Source organism: Hemiscyllium ocellatum, chromosome 21, assembly GCF_020745735.1.
Source record: "Hemiscyllium ocellatum isolate sHemOce1 chromosome 21, sHemOce1.pat.X.cur, whole genome shotgun sequence".
NCBI classification, from domain to species: Eukaryota; Metazoa; Chordata; class Chondrichthyes; order Orectolobiformes; family Hemiscylliidae; genus Hemiscyllium; species Hemiscyllium ocellatum.
The window spans coordinates 24,396,604-24,413,316 of NC_083421.1; the positions used below are offsets into that span (position 1 = coordinate 24,396,604).

At 40.5% G+C, this 16,713-nt stretch overlaps 1 protein-coding gene across 3 annotated transcripts in view; it reads left to right on the top strand.

Annotated features, from left to right (window-relative positions):
- The window catches only part of dph7 (diphthamide biosynthesis 7), a 29,583-nt gene continuing 12,870 nt past the window's right edge, over window positions 1–16,713 (top strand). For 2 of the 3 annotated variants that reach the window (XM_060840998.1, XM_060841000.1), the window contains exons 1-4: window positions 1,745–1,775; window positions 9,159–9,351; window positions 10,261–10,400; window positions 15,325–15,412. In XM_060840998.1, coding sequence (XP_060696981.1) covers window positions 9,202–9,351; window positions 10,261–10,400; window positions 15,325–15,412 — 378 coding nt within the window. In that variant the 5' untranslated portion in view covers window positions 1,745–1,775; window positions 9,159–9,201. Of the gene's footprint in view, window positions 62–1,744; window positions 1,776–9,158; window positions 9,352–10,260; window positions 10,401–15,324; window positions 15,413–16,713 lie in introns of those variants that run through there. The other variant, XM_060840999.1, reaches the window with a different exon arrangement.

Below are 16,713 nucleotides of genomic sequence, written 5' to 3' on the forward strand. Positions count from 1 at the left end.
GGGAGGGGGGGCTGTCGCTTGAGAGGGAGCGAACGAGGTGGAGAGCGCGCGCGGGAAGAGGGTGAGTGTTGGTGGCGGTTGGGGAAAGTAGGCGCGAGGGCAGGCTGTCCAACTGACCAAGGTGGTCCCCGCGCGGGATTTCTGTGGGGAATAAGAGTTGTTTTGAGTACAAGGCGGGAGGTTATGCTTTATGATTCAGTCTCCAGGAATGTGCCCCATCTGTGGTTTATTTTGGGACCTGGTGGAGAGGAGAGCGCCAGTGGGTTTGTAGTTCCTGCCTTGCCCTTGGTCGACTCTTTTTGTGGGGTTAATGCACTTTGAGGAAATTGAGCGTCTTTAGAGGAGTAAAGTCCTTCAGATGGGAGGATTTATTTGTCCTGGCTGCTAAAAGGATTAGGCTGGCTCTGTACAGGTCTTGGATGTTTTGAGTGTTGTGCGAATGATTTTAGTTTTAGTCTACCCTGTTGGTTGGTCACCATGCACGCTGACAACCAACTTTCGTGTAATGCTTTTAACATAGTCAAATGTCTCAAGACTGTTCCCGTGAGCAAACTGGGCTAACGTTGACAACGAGCTAATTCAGGCGCCACTAAGGCTGTAAAGTTTTGGTGACAGTGATAGGTGTTTTGATGCATGGCTGCTAATGTTGGGTGTTCATGGGGCCAGAGGTGGAAATTGGAGGGCTGGTGAAATTCGACAGCTGAGCATATTGAGGAGCAAACCAACGTTTGATGCAAATCAGTACATCTGTCCCTCTTTCCCCATCCATTCTGATCAGAACCTAGTTAGTGGGTGGCACAGTGGTTAGCACTGCTGCCTCACAGCGCCTGTAGCCCCGGGTTCAATTCCCGACTCAGGCGACTGACTGTGTGGAGTTTGCACGTTCTCCCCGTGTCTGCGTGGGTTTCCTCCGGGTGCTCCGGTTTCCTCCCACAGTCCAAAGATGTGCGGGTCAGGTCAATTGGCCAAGCTAAATTGCCCGTAGTGTTAGGTAAGGGGTAAATGTAGGGGTATGGGTGGGTTGCGCTTCGGCGGGTCGGTGTGGACTTGTTGGGCCGAAGGGCCTGTTTCCACACTGTAAGTCAGTGGTTAGCACTGCTGCCTCACAGCGCCTGAAGACCCGGGTTCAATTCCCGACTCAGGCGACTGACTGTGTGGAGTTTGCACGTTCTCCCCGTGTCTGCGTGGGTTTCCTCCGGGTGCTCCGGTTTCCTCCTACAGTCCAAAGATGTGCGGGTCAGGTGAATTGGCCATGCTAAATTGCCCGTAGTGTTAGGTAAGGGGTAAATGTAGGGGTATGGGTGGGTTTCGCTTCGGCGGGTCGGTGTGGACTTGTTGGGCCGAAGGGCCTGTTTCCACACTGTAAGTCTAATCTAGTTCTTGTCAGCATGACCTCCTACTCCTTTCTTTGTTGCAGGCCTGGATTTCCACCTGTATGTTATCATTTAGGAATGAATCTCTAATTAAATGGAGACAAAGAGAGCAGGTGGAATAAATATCGAAGGGGAGGGAAGACTGTGAAGGAGAAATTGGTAGTATGGAAGTTAGTGAAAGGAATTTGTACACAGATGATAACGGAAGGAGTCAGGAAGAAGTTGGGAATGTACCAACACGAGAAAGGGAGGACAGTAGTTAATGTGGGTGGTGATGGCAAGGTTTAAAAAAAGTCTTCAGGGAGTATTCCAAATGCGAACTGTGCTGGGATATAGTGGAATAACAGTGCCTCCTTAATCTTTTAATTTTAGAGAACAAAGTCAGAACACTCAAGTCACCAGGTTAGTCCAACAAGTTTATGTAAAATCATGAGCTTTTAGAGCACTTGACATCTTTGAGGAAAGAGAAAGTGAAATGATATCTGGTGTAGGCGGATTGGTTTAAAAAAGACCTTCAAAGGATATAGTTGCTTGAGGTGGATTGTCGTTAGTCTGATTTTTGTTAGTGTAGCATGTCTGTTTATTCAGCACTTAATGTTGATATTTAACGTTGCAAGATACATGCTGATCTCAGTTCACTGTTGTCTGTCCCTCATTGTAGGTGACTGTGTTTTTCACTGAGACAAAAATAATAGCATATTTGTGTACTTGGGGCTGGGACTTGACAGAAATTCTGGGACTTGCATAATAATTAATCAAAGCCTGCACCCCCATTCTAAGTGATTACAGACTTAACAGCAATCTAGGTTTGTCTAATACGTCACATCAGTTGTATGACATTTTGATCTTGTAGTATAAATTGTCTTACGATCCTGCCCCACTAGCTGCCTGATGAAGGAGCAGCACTCTGAAAGCTTGTACTTTCAAATAAACATATTGAACTATAACCTGGTGTTGTGATTTTTAAACTTGTGCACATTATAATTATAGTGCGCCAATGTTAGAGGAAATGAATGGCTAAAGTGGTAGATGGGGCTAATCAGGTAGACTGTTTCGGGTTGAAAGATTTTGAATTTCTTGTCATGTTAAACTGAGCTCTTCCAGGTGTAATGTTAAAAGATTGAACATCTCTCTTTGGATGTTAATGTAATATTAAAGGGTTAAACTGCATTGACTCCACATTCTGGAAGTGGGTAGAAACGTCATTCATACAGGAATGTGGATGACTCCAACCCCATTTAGACAGTCATTTGCTGCTACTCCCCTTACTATTATCAAATAAAACTATCATTCTAACTCTTCCATTCAGAAATGCTTTCATAGACATCTCCTGAAGCTACAACATATCACACCTACATTATCTTGGGGAATCACTGAATCGTTTGCATAACGATTCCCCAGGATTAGGGCATTTACATTTGTATTATTTCAGAAGATGATCTCAACCTACCTTTGTACCTGGGTTAACATGTGGCTGAGTGGCTGGGTGGTTGTCTTGAGTGATGTGACTGTGGCGGAGTGGGCAGAGCATTTGTAAGCATTTGCCAACTGATCTGTATAAAGGGGTTGTGTTTTCTTTGTTCGGGGCCTCTTTGACTCGACTTCACATGCCTGTGAAGAGGATCGAAGGGGTCACCTAGCTTGCACAGGCTTTACTAAGCTTTAGGTGAAAATGAATGCTGCAGATGCTGGAAATTAGTGTCAAGAGTGTGGTGCTGGAAAAGCACAGCAGGTTAGGCTGCATCCAAGGAGCAGGAAAACCGATGTTTTGGGCAAAAGCCCTTCATCAGGAATGATGCTGTGAGCCTTGGGGTGGAAAGATAAATGGCGGGGGTGGGGGGGGGGAAGGTAGCTGAGTGTGCAATAGGCAAATGGAGGTCAGGGTAAAGGTGATAAGTTGGAGAATGGTGTGGTGCAGATGGATAGATGAGACAAGTCAGGAGGACGGTGCTGAGCTGGAAGATTGGAATTGGGTAAGGTGCTGTTTTGCAGAAGTTGGTGTGCGAATTGCAAGTTGTGTGTCAAACTTTGGGTAAAGAGCACAGGCAACTAGGGAGTCTTCCTTCACCCATGCGTCTTCTGTTATATATGGACTTTGAAGCTTGTGCAGTTAGGTTACTGGAGTTGAAAAGTGTAGTGCTGAAAAAACAGGCCAGGCAGCATCCAAGGAGCAGGAGGATCGACTTTTCGGGCATAAGCCCTTCTTCAGGAATGAGGTGCACACCAGCCCCCTTCCTGAAGAAAGGCTTATGCCCGAAATGTCGATTCTCCTGCTTCTCGGGTGCTGCCTGGCCTGCTGTGTTTTTCCAGCACCACACTTTTCAACTCTGGTCTCCAGCATCTGTAGTCCTCACTTTCTCCCAGTTAGGTTACTGGTCTAGTGACCTCCCCAGGATGTTGATCAATAGGAGATTTAGCAGTGACAATGCTTTCGTGGTTGGACACTCATGATGGAGGTGGGCATTACTTGATGTTTGTGTCTCCCCACTGTTACTTATCGCCATCAGACTGTCTGATATGAAATTGTGTTGTTTGGGAATCAGGTTCGCTCCTTGAAGAGGAACTGAAATTCATAATTTAGAGTTCTAGGGATGTTGTGACCGAGGGTGATTGCTAAGATCTAAGTGGATTGCTGAGCCAATTTTGAAGCTATTTTTGTTTTATCTGGTATTTAATGTGCAATTTATTACTTGACCAAGATTTGCCTGTTCATGTTTGTGCGTCCTACTTATTTGACTAGCTAAGTATAAGGTGTTGCAATTTGATTGGTCAAACTACGCTACGTTAAGCAAAACATACTTTGTTCATACGTTAGTTAAAATGCAACAAAAGAAGAAATTGGAATAACTTAACTTTTCCAGTAGTGTTAACAATAAATTATTTAATTACTCAACAGTGACTTCCAATATAATAGCTTGCAATAACCAGAACTTTGGCAAAAGGCAAATTCAGTAAAATAGATTCTCATACATGCAATTCTAGTAGCAGAAAGAGAACCCCCTGCTTTTGGTTGGAAATAAGAAGAAAAACAGTATCTACATCCAGCTTCAATCCCCAGCAGCTGCTAGTGAACAACTAAAGCACGGTGGCACAGTGGTTAGCACTGCTGCCTCACAGCGCCTGTAGACCCGGGTTCAATTCCCGACTCAGGCGACTGACTGTGTGGAGTTTGCACGTTGTCTGCGTGGGTTTCCTCCGGGTGCTCCGGTTTCCTCCCACAGTCACAAAGATGTGCGGGTCAGGTGAATTGGCCATGCTAAATTGCCCGTAGTGTTAGGTAAGGGATAAATGTAGGGGTATGGGTGGGTTGCGCTTCGGCGGGTCGGTGTGGACTTGTTGGGCCGAAGGGCCTGTTTCCACACTGTAAGTCTAATCTAATCTAAAATGGAAAATCCTTTTTCTGGGGTAATATACCCCCTTCCGTTCAGGCTGCTTCTAATCTTTTACCAAAAGAAACCCCAAAGCCTCAAACCTGTTTTTTGGATTCAAATAGACAGCTTGTTTTAAAACCTCACTTTTTTTAAAAAAACAAAGGACAAAATGCACCTCTTAAGACCATAGTTTCTTTGCAAAATTCTTGGAATCTCAGCTAGAATTGGATTTGAAGTATTACCCAGAAAATCTTAAGCAGCATAAAACCTAGTCTAACTTTCAGGTAATTGCATAACTCCTGTTCTCACTGCTGAACCTTATTAACCACCTCTCCCACTTATCCGAACTGCTCACTTGTCCAATTTTTCACATCTTGCTCACTCGTTTCAAATACGATTCCAAGAATTGCAGGGAGACAAAAAAAAACTGCAGCAAAACATTGTTGCTTGGATATTCTGCTGAGCTGATGGTCCCAGATGCACAACTCCAATGACTATGCGAAATCTCAGACTTGTACAAATTGCCTGATAATTGACTATTCCAATGAGCAATTTCCCTGCATTTGGAATCTTCCCAACAAAAAGACCCCTTAAAGTTTGAATATTTGCAGGATTCTGTTTCTGTTAATAGTTACCCAGCAAAATTAACATAATTAAAACCTTAGTCAAATTCTTGAGTAACAATTAAACTACTACTGACTAAGCTCATTACTAAGCTTCCCAACCTCAAATACTGAGAACAGACACTCTGGTTTTCTGGAGAAGTTGGATTCAGAAGTGTCTGGTAAACATTTTTTGCTATTTGTTCACAGGATGAGCATGTAGCTGGCAGACCTAACATTACCATTAATTTCCCAGAGGCCAGTTTAGAGTCAACAGCATTGCTGCGGTTCTGGATTTGCATGTTGGTCAAATCGGGCAAAGATGGGAGATTTCATTTCCTAAAAGACATGAATAAACCAAATGGTTTTCCCTGGCAGTTGGCAATGACTACATGGCTGATGTTAGACCAGCTTTTATTGAATTCAGAGTTCACCACCTGCCAGTGTGGGATTCAAACCTATGTCTCCAGAACTTTGGCCTGGGGTTCTGGATTGTTATTAACACTGCTACTTCCTCTCTGGTAATGCGGAGGAATTTTAGGTTGGAGAAATTTCTGGATATAGTGGAAATCTGTTGCTTTTTGGAAGGTAGACCACTTCTTTGTGGAGGGTGTTGAGTAAATAAACTTCACCCAGCTTGGCGAGATTGGAATTGCGAGGCCTATATGCAGTCAGGTAAGGTAGGATTTCTGTTTGAAGGACAAATTATACTCAAATTTGGACTATATTTTTTTTTCCCCAGAAGTGATGAATTTTGTTTTATTCAAGTTTCCACCCGATTAATTTGTCATTTACCAAGTATGAATTCTTCCATGAAGTCGAGCAATTGGGCAGTATTTGAAAACTCAATTGTTTTACATTTAAATATTCAAGTAGTTTGATTAAATTATGAATATAGCTGAAAAGGAGTTATTACAAATAGATTTGAAGGCAGCGTGTATATTTTCAGCTTTGACAAAGGGTCGGTTAGACTCGAAACATCATCTTTTCTCTCCATACAGATGCTGCCAGACCTGTTGAGATTTTCCAGCATTTTCTCTCTTGATTTCAGATTCCACCATCCGCAGTAATTTGCTTTTATCCAGTGTATATTTTCTTACCAAGTTGAAAGAGTGTATGGTCACTTTGAGAGAGCTGAACTGACAGCACGTGTATGTGACTTGCTAATAGGTGCAGGGAGTGCTGAGAATAGATAATGTGTAACAATCAGCTTGGGGTTATTTTGATGTTAAGGCAACAGGATTTGAATGTAAGCAATTAATTTAAATTATGCCCAGGATACCAAAAACCATTTGAATTTAATTCTATTGCCGACATGAGACCAATGAGAGTCTTGGGAGTATAAAAAGGAAGGCTATTTTGAAAATTAGTTGGAGCTAACTGCCCATGAAACATGAGAGCACGTCATCTGAAAGGGTTCTCTGTGAGCTCAAAGAAATCTCTCCGAAGAGTATTTAAAGAGTATCACGACTGTTTTTACTGAGAGTATTATTATTTATAAACAATGCCCAGGGAGAAGAGAGCAGATTTGGGAGGACCAGAAGGAAGACAGCATAAAGAGACTGTATGGGCATTGAGATTAATGTTCAAAAATTGTTATCAGAGCAGCACTTTTAGAGTTGGCATCAGAGTGATTTGTTAAGAAAAAGGGGACTTGGGTTTATTAGTAGTTTTTGTTTAGTGTTTACTGTTAGAATTGGGAATGTTTTTTTCTTTAAGCAGTGGACATCAGGGGTTTTCTTTCACTCTTTTGTTTAGCAGATTGAGACGAGGCAAGCTTATCTAGGTGTTTTAGTTATAATTAGCAGAGGTGTTCTGCATCGTAACAATTTTAATAACCTTGTTATAGACTATTTTTAATTGTATGCGTTGTAATGTTAATTAGCTGGAAAGTTCTTTAGGAGTTCCTGAGGTTATACAATAGTCTAGAGAAATGAAAGTCTTTGTTATTTTAAATAACAGAATAATTTAAAGTGCATAACTGTTTACCAGTTTCACTGCATGTTTTAGTGCATCTAATATTTTTAATATTTAGCAACTTCTAATTAGTATCCCTGTGACTTTGTTTTTGTGGTGTATATAATGTTTAATTTCAAGAGATTCCTTGAAGTTCCCACAAATCAGTGGAAACCCACTGCACTGAATTGATGTGGGAACATTATGAATTTTAGAAAAGACCATCTTCTAGCAAAATAACTTTGAACAGCTCTAAAGAGCATGTGGCAACCACTTTGCAATAATTTCAATTTAGGTTTGACATTCCTCAACTTTTTAGTTGGTTTGGCTGAGTTTTGGCAAATAGTGCTGAAAAACCAAAGCATCTGGTACTGTCGGCATTTTGAGTGGGGTTAAGAGAGCATTGTTTTGGAGTGAATAGGTGAAGCTTTAGACTTGGAGATGCTTTGTCTGGCCTCAATCCCTGACGTTGCAGAAAAAGGAGGTTTTTGTTTAGCCAGTGCTAAATAAACATAAGGTCACAGGTGCAATTCAGTACCTAATGTTGGTTTTACATATTTAAAATCTAGTTTTTATGGTCATGGCTGTTGAGAAAAATAAATGCTATATCAAGAGATCTCAAGTTTTTGGCCTTTGTGGTGGCTTTGGCAGTTGTGGGGGTCATATGTTAAAAACCTTTTTTTAAAGAAAGTAATTCAATAGGGTTAACAACCAGTTTTCAAACATTCAGACCTGAGTCATAGATAGGATAGTGAAGAAGGCGTTTGATATGCTTGCCTTTATTGGTCGGAGTATTGAGTACAGGAGTTGGGAGGTCATGTTGCACCTGTATAGGACATTGGTTAGGCCATTGTTGGAATATTGAGTGCAATTCTGGTCTCCTTCCTATCAGAAAGATGTTGTGAAACTTGAAAGGGTTCAGAAAAGATCTACAAAGATGTTGCCAGGGTTGGAGGATCTGAGCTACAGGGAGAGGCTGAACAGGCTGGTTCACAATAGAGGTTTACAAAATTATGAGGGGCATGGATAGGATAAATAGACAAAGTCTAAGGTAGAAGGCAGAGAGTGGTGGTGGAGGGTTGTTTTCAGACTGGAGGCCTGTGACCAGAGGAGTGCCACAAGGATCGGTGTTGGGCCCTCTACTTTTTGTCATTTACATAAATGATTTGGATGCGAGCATAAGAGGTACAGTTTGTAAGTTTGCAGATGACACCAAAATTGGAGGTGTTTTGGACAGTGAAGAGGGTTACCTCCGATTACAACAGGATCTGGACTAGATGGGCCAATGGGCTGAGAAGTGGCAGATGGAGTTTAATTCAGATAAATCGAGGTTCTGCATTTTGGGAAAGCAAATCTTAGCAGGACTTATACTTTTAATGGTAAGGTCCTAGAGAGTGTTGCTGAGTGTTTCAGATTGGTTTGCACATGATAGGCACATGGATGATTAATAAAATGAAGGGTATGTAGGTTAGTTTTATCTTAGGATAAATGGTTGTGCAGCATCAAGGGCCAAAGAGCCTGTGCTGTAATGTTCAATGTTGTATGATCTATGCAGTGAAAGAAGATAAGATAGATTAGGGAGAAAGGAATAAGTTCTGTTGACGATGCTGTAGGTTGCTTAAATGAAACCTATTTGTCTATTTCTGCACTTTGTGCTGCAGATTGTACTTCTGTACTTTGTAATATATCAAAATCAATATTTTAAGTTATGTATTTTCATTATGATGCTATTTCAAATCTGTATAATGCTTTTTGCATAAGTTTGGAAATACCTCCTTGCTAAACAATTAAATGTTTTTTTGTTAGTGAGTTTTATCCATCTAAATTGAAGTTAATTGTCAGCTTTCTTCTGTTAGATGCTACATTTCTTCTGAATGATCGCACCAGGTTTTGGAATGAATGAATGACATGGAGGCTCGATGCACAGCTCGAACCCTGCAGGTGGTGGATACAGAGTATAGTGCAGATGCTGTAGAGTGGTGCCCCATTGAAACATGGCACAATGTACTGACTTGTGGCACTTATCAACTGAAGAATCCCAATGAGAAGGTATAGTGCAAGCAGCAAAGATAGGAGCAAGATTAAGCTAGTCAGTCCGCCATTCAGTAAGATCGTGGCTGATCTGATTTACTGTTTCTGCTTAGCCCTGATTTTACTTTTTCACCTTATCAAGAATCTATGTATCTCTGCCTTAAACTTTTGAAGGACTCTGCTTCACAGCCTTGAGGAAGAGTTCCAAAAATTCTTAGTGTTGAGAAAAAATTTCTCCTTTTAACTCTGACTAAAATTGTCAACCCTTTATTTTAATAGTGACATACTATTCTGTATTTGCCCACAAAAGGAAGCATTCTTTTCACATGGAGCCTTTCAAAACATCAGAAAATTTTTATTTCAATCAAGTCATCTATTACTTTTCTAAACTGCTGTGGATGCAAATCTAGATTGACAACCATACCTTGAGGCAAACCACCCATTCAGGTATTAGTCAAGTAAACCTCTGAAATGCTTCCAGTGCATTTGCATCTTTAAGTAAGGTGAGCAGTATTATAGCCGTACTTCAAAATGGTGTCTCAATATGTTGCTAACTTACAAGACTAACTCTTTTTTAAATGTTTAATGTACTAGGAACTTCTTTCTTAGAACTGATGAATGCAGGTTAGAAGGCTTTTGTTTTATTTTATGACTGTGCTGCACTCAGTGGGACGGAAGTAGGAATACTGCAATTGTCCTGATAATTCCGAAGCTGTGAAATTTAAACATCTTAATTTCAGCAATTCACAAACTGGTCTGTGTATAATTCATCTGTCATGATGATTGTCGAGAGTAGGCTGTGGTTCAGGTGTGATTCCTGTCATAGTTAAAATATTTAATTCAAAAACTTTAACTCAAAGACTCCCCTTGAACTTAGCATGCTTAGCAGTTTTATGTTTAACTTGTTTAATTTGTGGTTTTTTTTAGGGTGCAGGAGACTCTGAAAGCAATGAGCCCCATTTGAGACATGGGCGTCTTTATCTTTACTGTTTCAATGAGGATCAGCACTATTCTCCACTAACAGAGATACAGAGGATTGAAATGCCAGCAATATTAGATCTCAAATGGTAAGCATAAAGAGTTTCACGCGTTAGTTAGTCCATTATTAAAGTTGAATTATTTTTAGTAGCACTCACTTGCAGTGGAGATGACAATAAACAGTTGGATCAGAAGCTCATCTCAAACACCACCATGGCCAATCAGCTTGTTTACTCACACGGGTTCAGGCTGAAAGTATGGGGATTTGGATAAGATGCACATTATAAGTGTTGTCTCGAATAAGTTGTTGGTTTTTGGATATTTTGTGACAGATGGTAACGGACATTGAGACTCGTAGTTGCACTCCTAAGAATCACAGATTCACGTGAACTGTGGTTGTCTTTAGATAATGATGTTAAATTTGTAGATTTATATAGAGTTGTAGAGATGTACAGCATGGAAACAGGTCCTTTGGTCCAACCCGTCTATGCCGACCAGATATCCCAACCCAATTTAGTCCCACCTGCCAGCATCCGGCCCATATCCCTCCAAACCCTTCATGTTTATATACCCACCCAAACACCTCTTAAATGTTGCAGTTGTACCAGCCTCCTCCACTTCCTATGGTAGCTCATTCCATACAGGTACCACCCTCTGTTTGAAAAAGTTGACCTAACTCCCGGCATGGTAAGGAACATGGGACTGGCATATCATAGTGAAGATCTACAACCTTGAGCTTGGTCAAAAAAATTGGTAAATGCGGTCTATTCAAAAAGCAAGGGTCATAAGCTTATTAAATTAAGGTACCAATTGATCCAATCTATTCAGCAACACAGCGATTGAAGTTTCTGTGTTCCGTGGTGAAGTTGCGCAATTACATTTGAAAATTACACTAATGTTTTTTTAAGAAATAGTACAGCCTTAATTATAAGAAAGACCAATCACATAATAAGGTGACATGATTTACAGCAAGTTAATCCAATGATATTTTTTAGGAAAGGGTGTTAATCACAAGAAAGGTCCAATCAACCGTAGTATGGTGACATGATTGAAGACAGGCTAATCCAATGTATTCTATGCTAAGATATCTTATTTACGTAAATTGTAAATATACTCGTTCAAGGTTAGTTCAAATGGTCAATTATTGTGTCAGTATTTCACTTTTGAAAACTCTATTGTTTTCTTATCTTTGAATTTCAGCCTAGTTCTGTAAATCAGTAGTACAGGTTCATTGTCATTTTATAGTATTCTTTTAAATTGAGAAACCATTTTGAGTAAATAAAAATCTACATATATTTGTTGCCTAAATTCAAATTTTAGATCCTCAATAGCAATTACAGAAACATGGCTCAGGGATGGGCAGGACTGGCAGCTTAATGTTCCAGGATACAAATGCTACAGGAAGGATAGAAAGGAAGGCAAGGGAGGAGGGGGAGTGGCATTTTTGATAAGGGATAGCATTACAGCTGTGCTGAGGGAGGATATTCCTGGAAATACATCCAGGGAAGTTATTTGGATGGAACTGAGAAATAAGAAAGGATGATCACCTTATCCGATATCTGTAAGAATAATAAAGTGGTTATGATAGGGGATTTTAACTTTCCAAACATAGACTGGGATCGCCATAGGTTTAAGGGTTTAGACGGGGAGGAATTTAAGTGTTTACAAGACAATTTTCTGATTCAGTATGTGGATGTACCTACTCTTGAGAAATAAGGTGCGGCAGGTGACCGAGATATCAGTGGGGGAGTACTTTGGGGCTAGCGACCATAATTCTATTAGTTTTAAAATAATTATGGAAAAGGATAGATCAGAGTTGAAGTTCTAAATTGGAGAAAGGCCAATTTTGATGGTATTAGGCAATAACTTTCAAAAGCTGATTGGGGGCAGATGTTCGCAGGTAAAGGGATGGCTGGAAAATGGGAAGCCTTCAGAAATGAGATAACAAGAATACAGAGAAAGTATATTCCTGTCAGGGTGAAAGGAAAGGCTGGTAGGTATAGGGGATGCTGGGTGACTAAAGAAATTGAGGGGGTCTGGTTAAGAAAAAGAAAGAAGCATATGTCAGGTTTCTTTGTTTTGATTGAGTTGTACTGCTCGAAATATGCAGTTGTACATGCTGTACTGTACGTTTCCAGCTGGAAAGGAAATTGCAAAATAAATCACTCAATGAGTGAGGTACTTCCGGACCTTTGGCTGCAAAAGCAACTTTTAAGTTGAAAAGGTGTACGTGCTTAAATGCCTACATTCATAAATAACCTAAGAAACAATTCTAAAATATTAGAAAGAATACAATATAAATGTAATAGTTGTATACAAATGTGAGAATTAAATTTGTCTGAATTTGTATTGATCCTGCCCCATCTAGTGACAGGACTAGTCTCTGCAGGGCGCAACTGCCTCCATTGACTACCGTCTGCCACTAAGTGGAGCCAAAGACTGTTCCGAATGGGAGCTAGCAGAAATGGCTACGGGAGAGTCCAAGGTCAAAAAAATTCTCAAAACCTTGAAAGGACAGGAAAGGGCATTCTTTGGGTTGGGTGAAGCAAGGAAGGGGAAAGTAGTGTCAGTGGTGAGAAAGGGCTGAGGACAGTGACAGGAGTGGGGAAAAAGGACTGGGCGCAGAAACATGAGATGTCTTGAGCTGGTAGTACAGGATGTATGTAGGGCATAATGTTAAACTGAAACTCCCAATGTTAAAGATGTTGTCGCAATTTTATTAGTGGCCTTAAAGTGAAACAAAGTAAATGTCGGAAGGATGCTCGTAATGACTGAAATTCAGAACCAAGAGTTGAAGGAAATGGAGAAGGCCATTTAGGACTGTAATTAGGAAAAATGTCTTTACCCAGGCAGTGGTGAGGCTGTGGGATTCTGCTACAGAAAGTGGTTGATGCCAAAACACTGGATGTTTTCAAGAATGAGACAGTAGTTATTATTTTGTATTATTGTTGTTAATGTATCAAAGGGTATGGAAAGAAAGCAGGAACAGGCGACGGAGTTGGATAATCAGCCTTGATCACATTGAATGGAGAAGCATGTATTGAAGTGCCAAATGGTCAACTCCAATTTTGTGTTAAAATGACATTACACAACATGGCCTTATTTACTTCATGCTTTTTAAAAAAAAAATGTTCATCCATACAGTGAGGGTGTTGCTGGCTAGGCCAGCATTTATTGTCCATCCCTAATTATCCAGAGGGCAGTTCAAAGTCAACCATATTGTGTGATTGTGGATTCACATGTAGGCTAAACCAAGTAAGGATGGCATTTTCCTTCCCTAAAGGATGTTGGTGAAATAGATGTGATTTTCTGACTACTGACAGTAGATTTATGGTTGTCATTAGATTCTTAATTCCAGATTTTTATTGAATGCAAAATCCACTATCTATTGTGGTGGGGTTCGAACCTTGGTCTCCAGAACATTACCTGAGATTCAGGATTAACAGTCTGGTGGTGATAATGCAAAGCCATCACCTCCCTATTTTCCCACTAATTGTTTTACAGTCAGAATTTTTGAAATGTAGGAAGTGCAGCAGCACGTATACAAACAACAAGTCTCAAATGACCATACAATAATTACCATATCATCTAAATTTGGTGATCTAATGGTAAATGAAGCATTAAATATTGGCTAGAGCACAGGATAATTTTGCTTCTATATTGGGATTTTTTATGTTGACCCATTTGGCCTGTAATGTCACATCCAAAAGACATCACCTCTGAGAGTACAGCACTCCGTGTGGTACATCGAAGAAAGAGCTTATTTAAGGAAGGATGTAAATGTGTTGGAAACAGTTAAAATAAGGTTTACCAGACTGATATCTGGAATGGACAGGTTGTCTTGAGGAAAGCATCTGTTGGAGTTTAGTGGGTAACTTGATAAACATGATCCTGAGTAGTATTGACAAGCTGCTTGTCTAGAAGACATTACCACTTCTGCAGGATTTAGAACTAGCATTCAAAGATGAGAAATTGTTTTCTCTCAGGCGATGTTGAGTCTTTGCTTACACAACTATTGGGTGGCACAGTGGTTAGCACTGCTGCCTCACAGCGCCAGAGACCCGGGTTCAATTCCCGCCTCAGGCGATTGACTGCGTGGTGTTTGCACGTTCTCCCCGTGTCTGCGTGGGTTTCCTCCGGGTGCTCCGGTTTCCTCCCACAGTCCAAAATGTGCTGGTCAGGTGAGTTGGCCATGCTAAATTGCCCGTAGTGTTAGGTAATGGGGTAAATGTAGGGGTATGGGTGGGTTGCGCTTCGGCGGGTCGGTGTGGACTTGTTGGGCCGAAAGGCCTGTTTCCACAGAGTCTAATCTAATCTTATCTAAACTTTGAAAAAATGACTTCCAGAATCCGTGTCTCTTAAGGTTGTTAAATAAATTCTTGGTGTTGTCTTGATGAGAGTTTGTTAGAATTAGGTTGTGGGAATATGGGATAATCAGGTCAGCCATTTATTTAATGGCAGAGCAGGCTCTTAAGGCCAAGTAGCCTGGTCCATCTCATTTGTATGTTGGTATGAGTTGAGGTAGAGACAAAGTAGTAGATCATCTAAAATTAGGTGACCTTAAGGATAATATGTTGGAGGTTCACAAGATTGCAAGCAGTCTTGTTCAATCTCGGACAGTTGGCTGCATGAAGAGTTGGTAGCTTCAGTCTTCCCAATGTGATGACCAGGATCTTGTTGGAGAGATCAGTCAGTTAAATTAAGCAAAGGAATGTCATGCGTAGAATTGACATTTTGTAAGAGTCAGTTTGTAGCAGTCATGACTGGGACCTCCGTGATGCTAGTCAGTTGTATTTTCCTACTGCTGGCTAACTCTCCACAGACTACAGACCTAACCTGAGATTTTTGTAATCTGCAAGTTTAATATTGAGCTGTGTGTTGTATCTACCACTTCAGGCAGTAACGTCCTTTAAATGTTTGGAATTTGTTGACTTAAACGTTAAAAAACCATGTTCTCTCAGTGAAATGAATGCTTGATGTTTGGAATCTAATCTAAAGCTATTTTGACTGTAGGTGTCATATATCAGTGGCAGGGCATCCTGTTCTTGGCATTGCGAATGCTGAGGGAAGTCTGGAACTGCGTAGTCTGACACAATGTGAGGTATGTGGATTCATTGTTGTATAGGCTTATTAAGGAAACTTTTGAGATGCTAATCATCTTTTACATTTATATTGCATTTGCAGAGTAACCTCTTTTATCTGAAGTACGCAGGGAGTGTTTTGTTCGGTTAATCGAATGCTGAGTAACATCGTTTAGCCAAGCATTGGGACTTTACGATCTTGCCCGATAATAGAGGTTCCTCTGTAATGGTAAAATATGCATCTCAACGCATTTTAGGTAATGCTTTAACTGAATTTTAAGTCTGCTGGGGGATGTGGCCACTGTCTCCTGTTTACCCCATGATGTATCGTTAGTAGTGGAAAGAGGTTGAAGCGGTTATCAAAGTTTTGGATTAGAGAAATAGGCGATTTATATTGAAATCCTGAGTTCTGATGAAAGGTCATCAAAGTGAAATGCGAACTTGCCTTCTTTCAGATACTATCTGACCTGAGTTCTCCAGCTGGAAGAATAATAAGCTGGTTGTGATAATGTCTGTAATGTCAGAAATGCTTCAGAAGGTTATAATATTAAGCTTCAAATAATTAAAGTTGTTTTTTTTTTGCTTGATTTTTGTACTATTGTGATGATATGGACTTGTTTCCATTTTTTTGACCAGTTTGAGTTGGAGACATAAATTTAACATGGTGCTGTTGGGATTAATTATTTTGTTTTACGTAGACATACAGTACGGAAACAGGCCTTTGGTTCAACTCGTCCATGCTGACCAGACATCCCAACCTGACCTAATCCATTTGCCAGCATTTGGCCTCTGTTCATCTAAGCCATTTCTATTCATGCCCATCCAGATGCCTTTTTAAATGCTATAATTATATCCACCTCTGTGATTTCCTTTGGCAGCTCATTCCATTCATGCACCACCCTTGTGTGGAAAAGTTGCCCTTCTGGTCTTTAAGTCTTTCCCTTTTAACCTATACCATCTAGTTTTGGATTCCCTTATTGCGAAATAAAAACCTTTGGCTATTTTCCGTATCTGTGCCCCTCATGATTGTTTATCTTTTTTAAATAGAAGCAGGTTATAGTCTTATTGTTTGCCTTTGTTGAGGGCATAGATTTTTAAATCATTTTATACAACTGAGTTTATGTAATGACTTAATTTGAAATAACAAAAATTTTTAAAAAATTGTTTTGGAGCCAGTGTAACGTAGGAGAAGTATATTGTGGAGCTGTTGCTTCAAATTGTTCCCACAGTAACTGCTGTTTCTGATAGACTTGCATCTTGAGTCTGACAGCTCAATATACTTTTGTCAGACAGACGTATGGACGCAACAAAGGAGAAAATC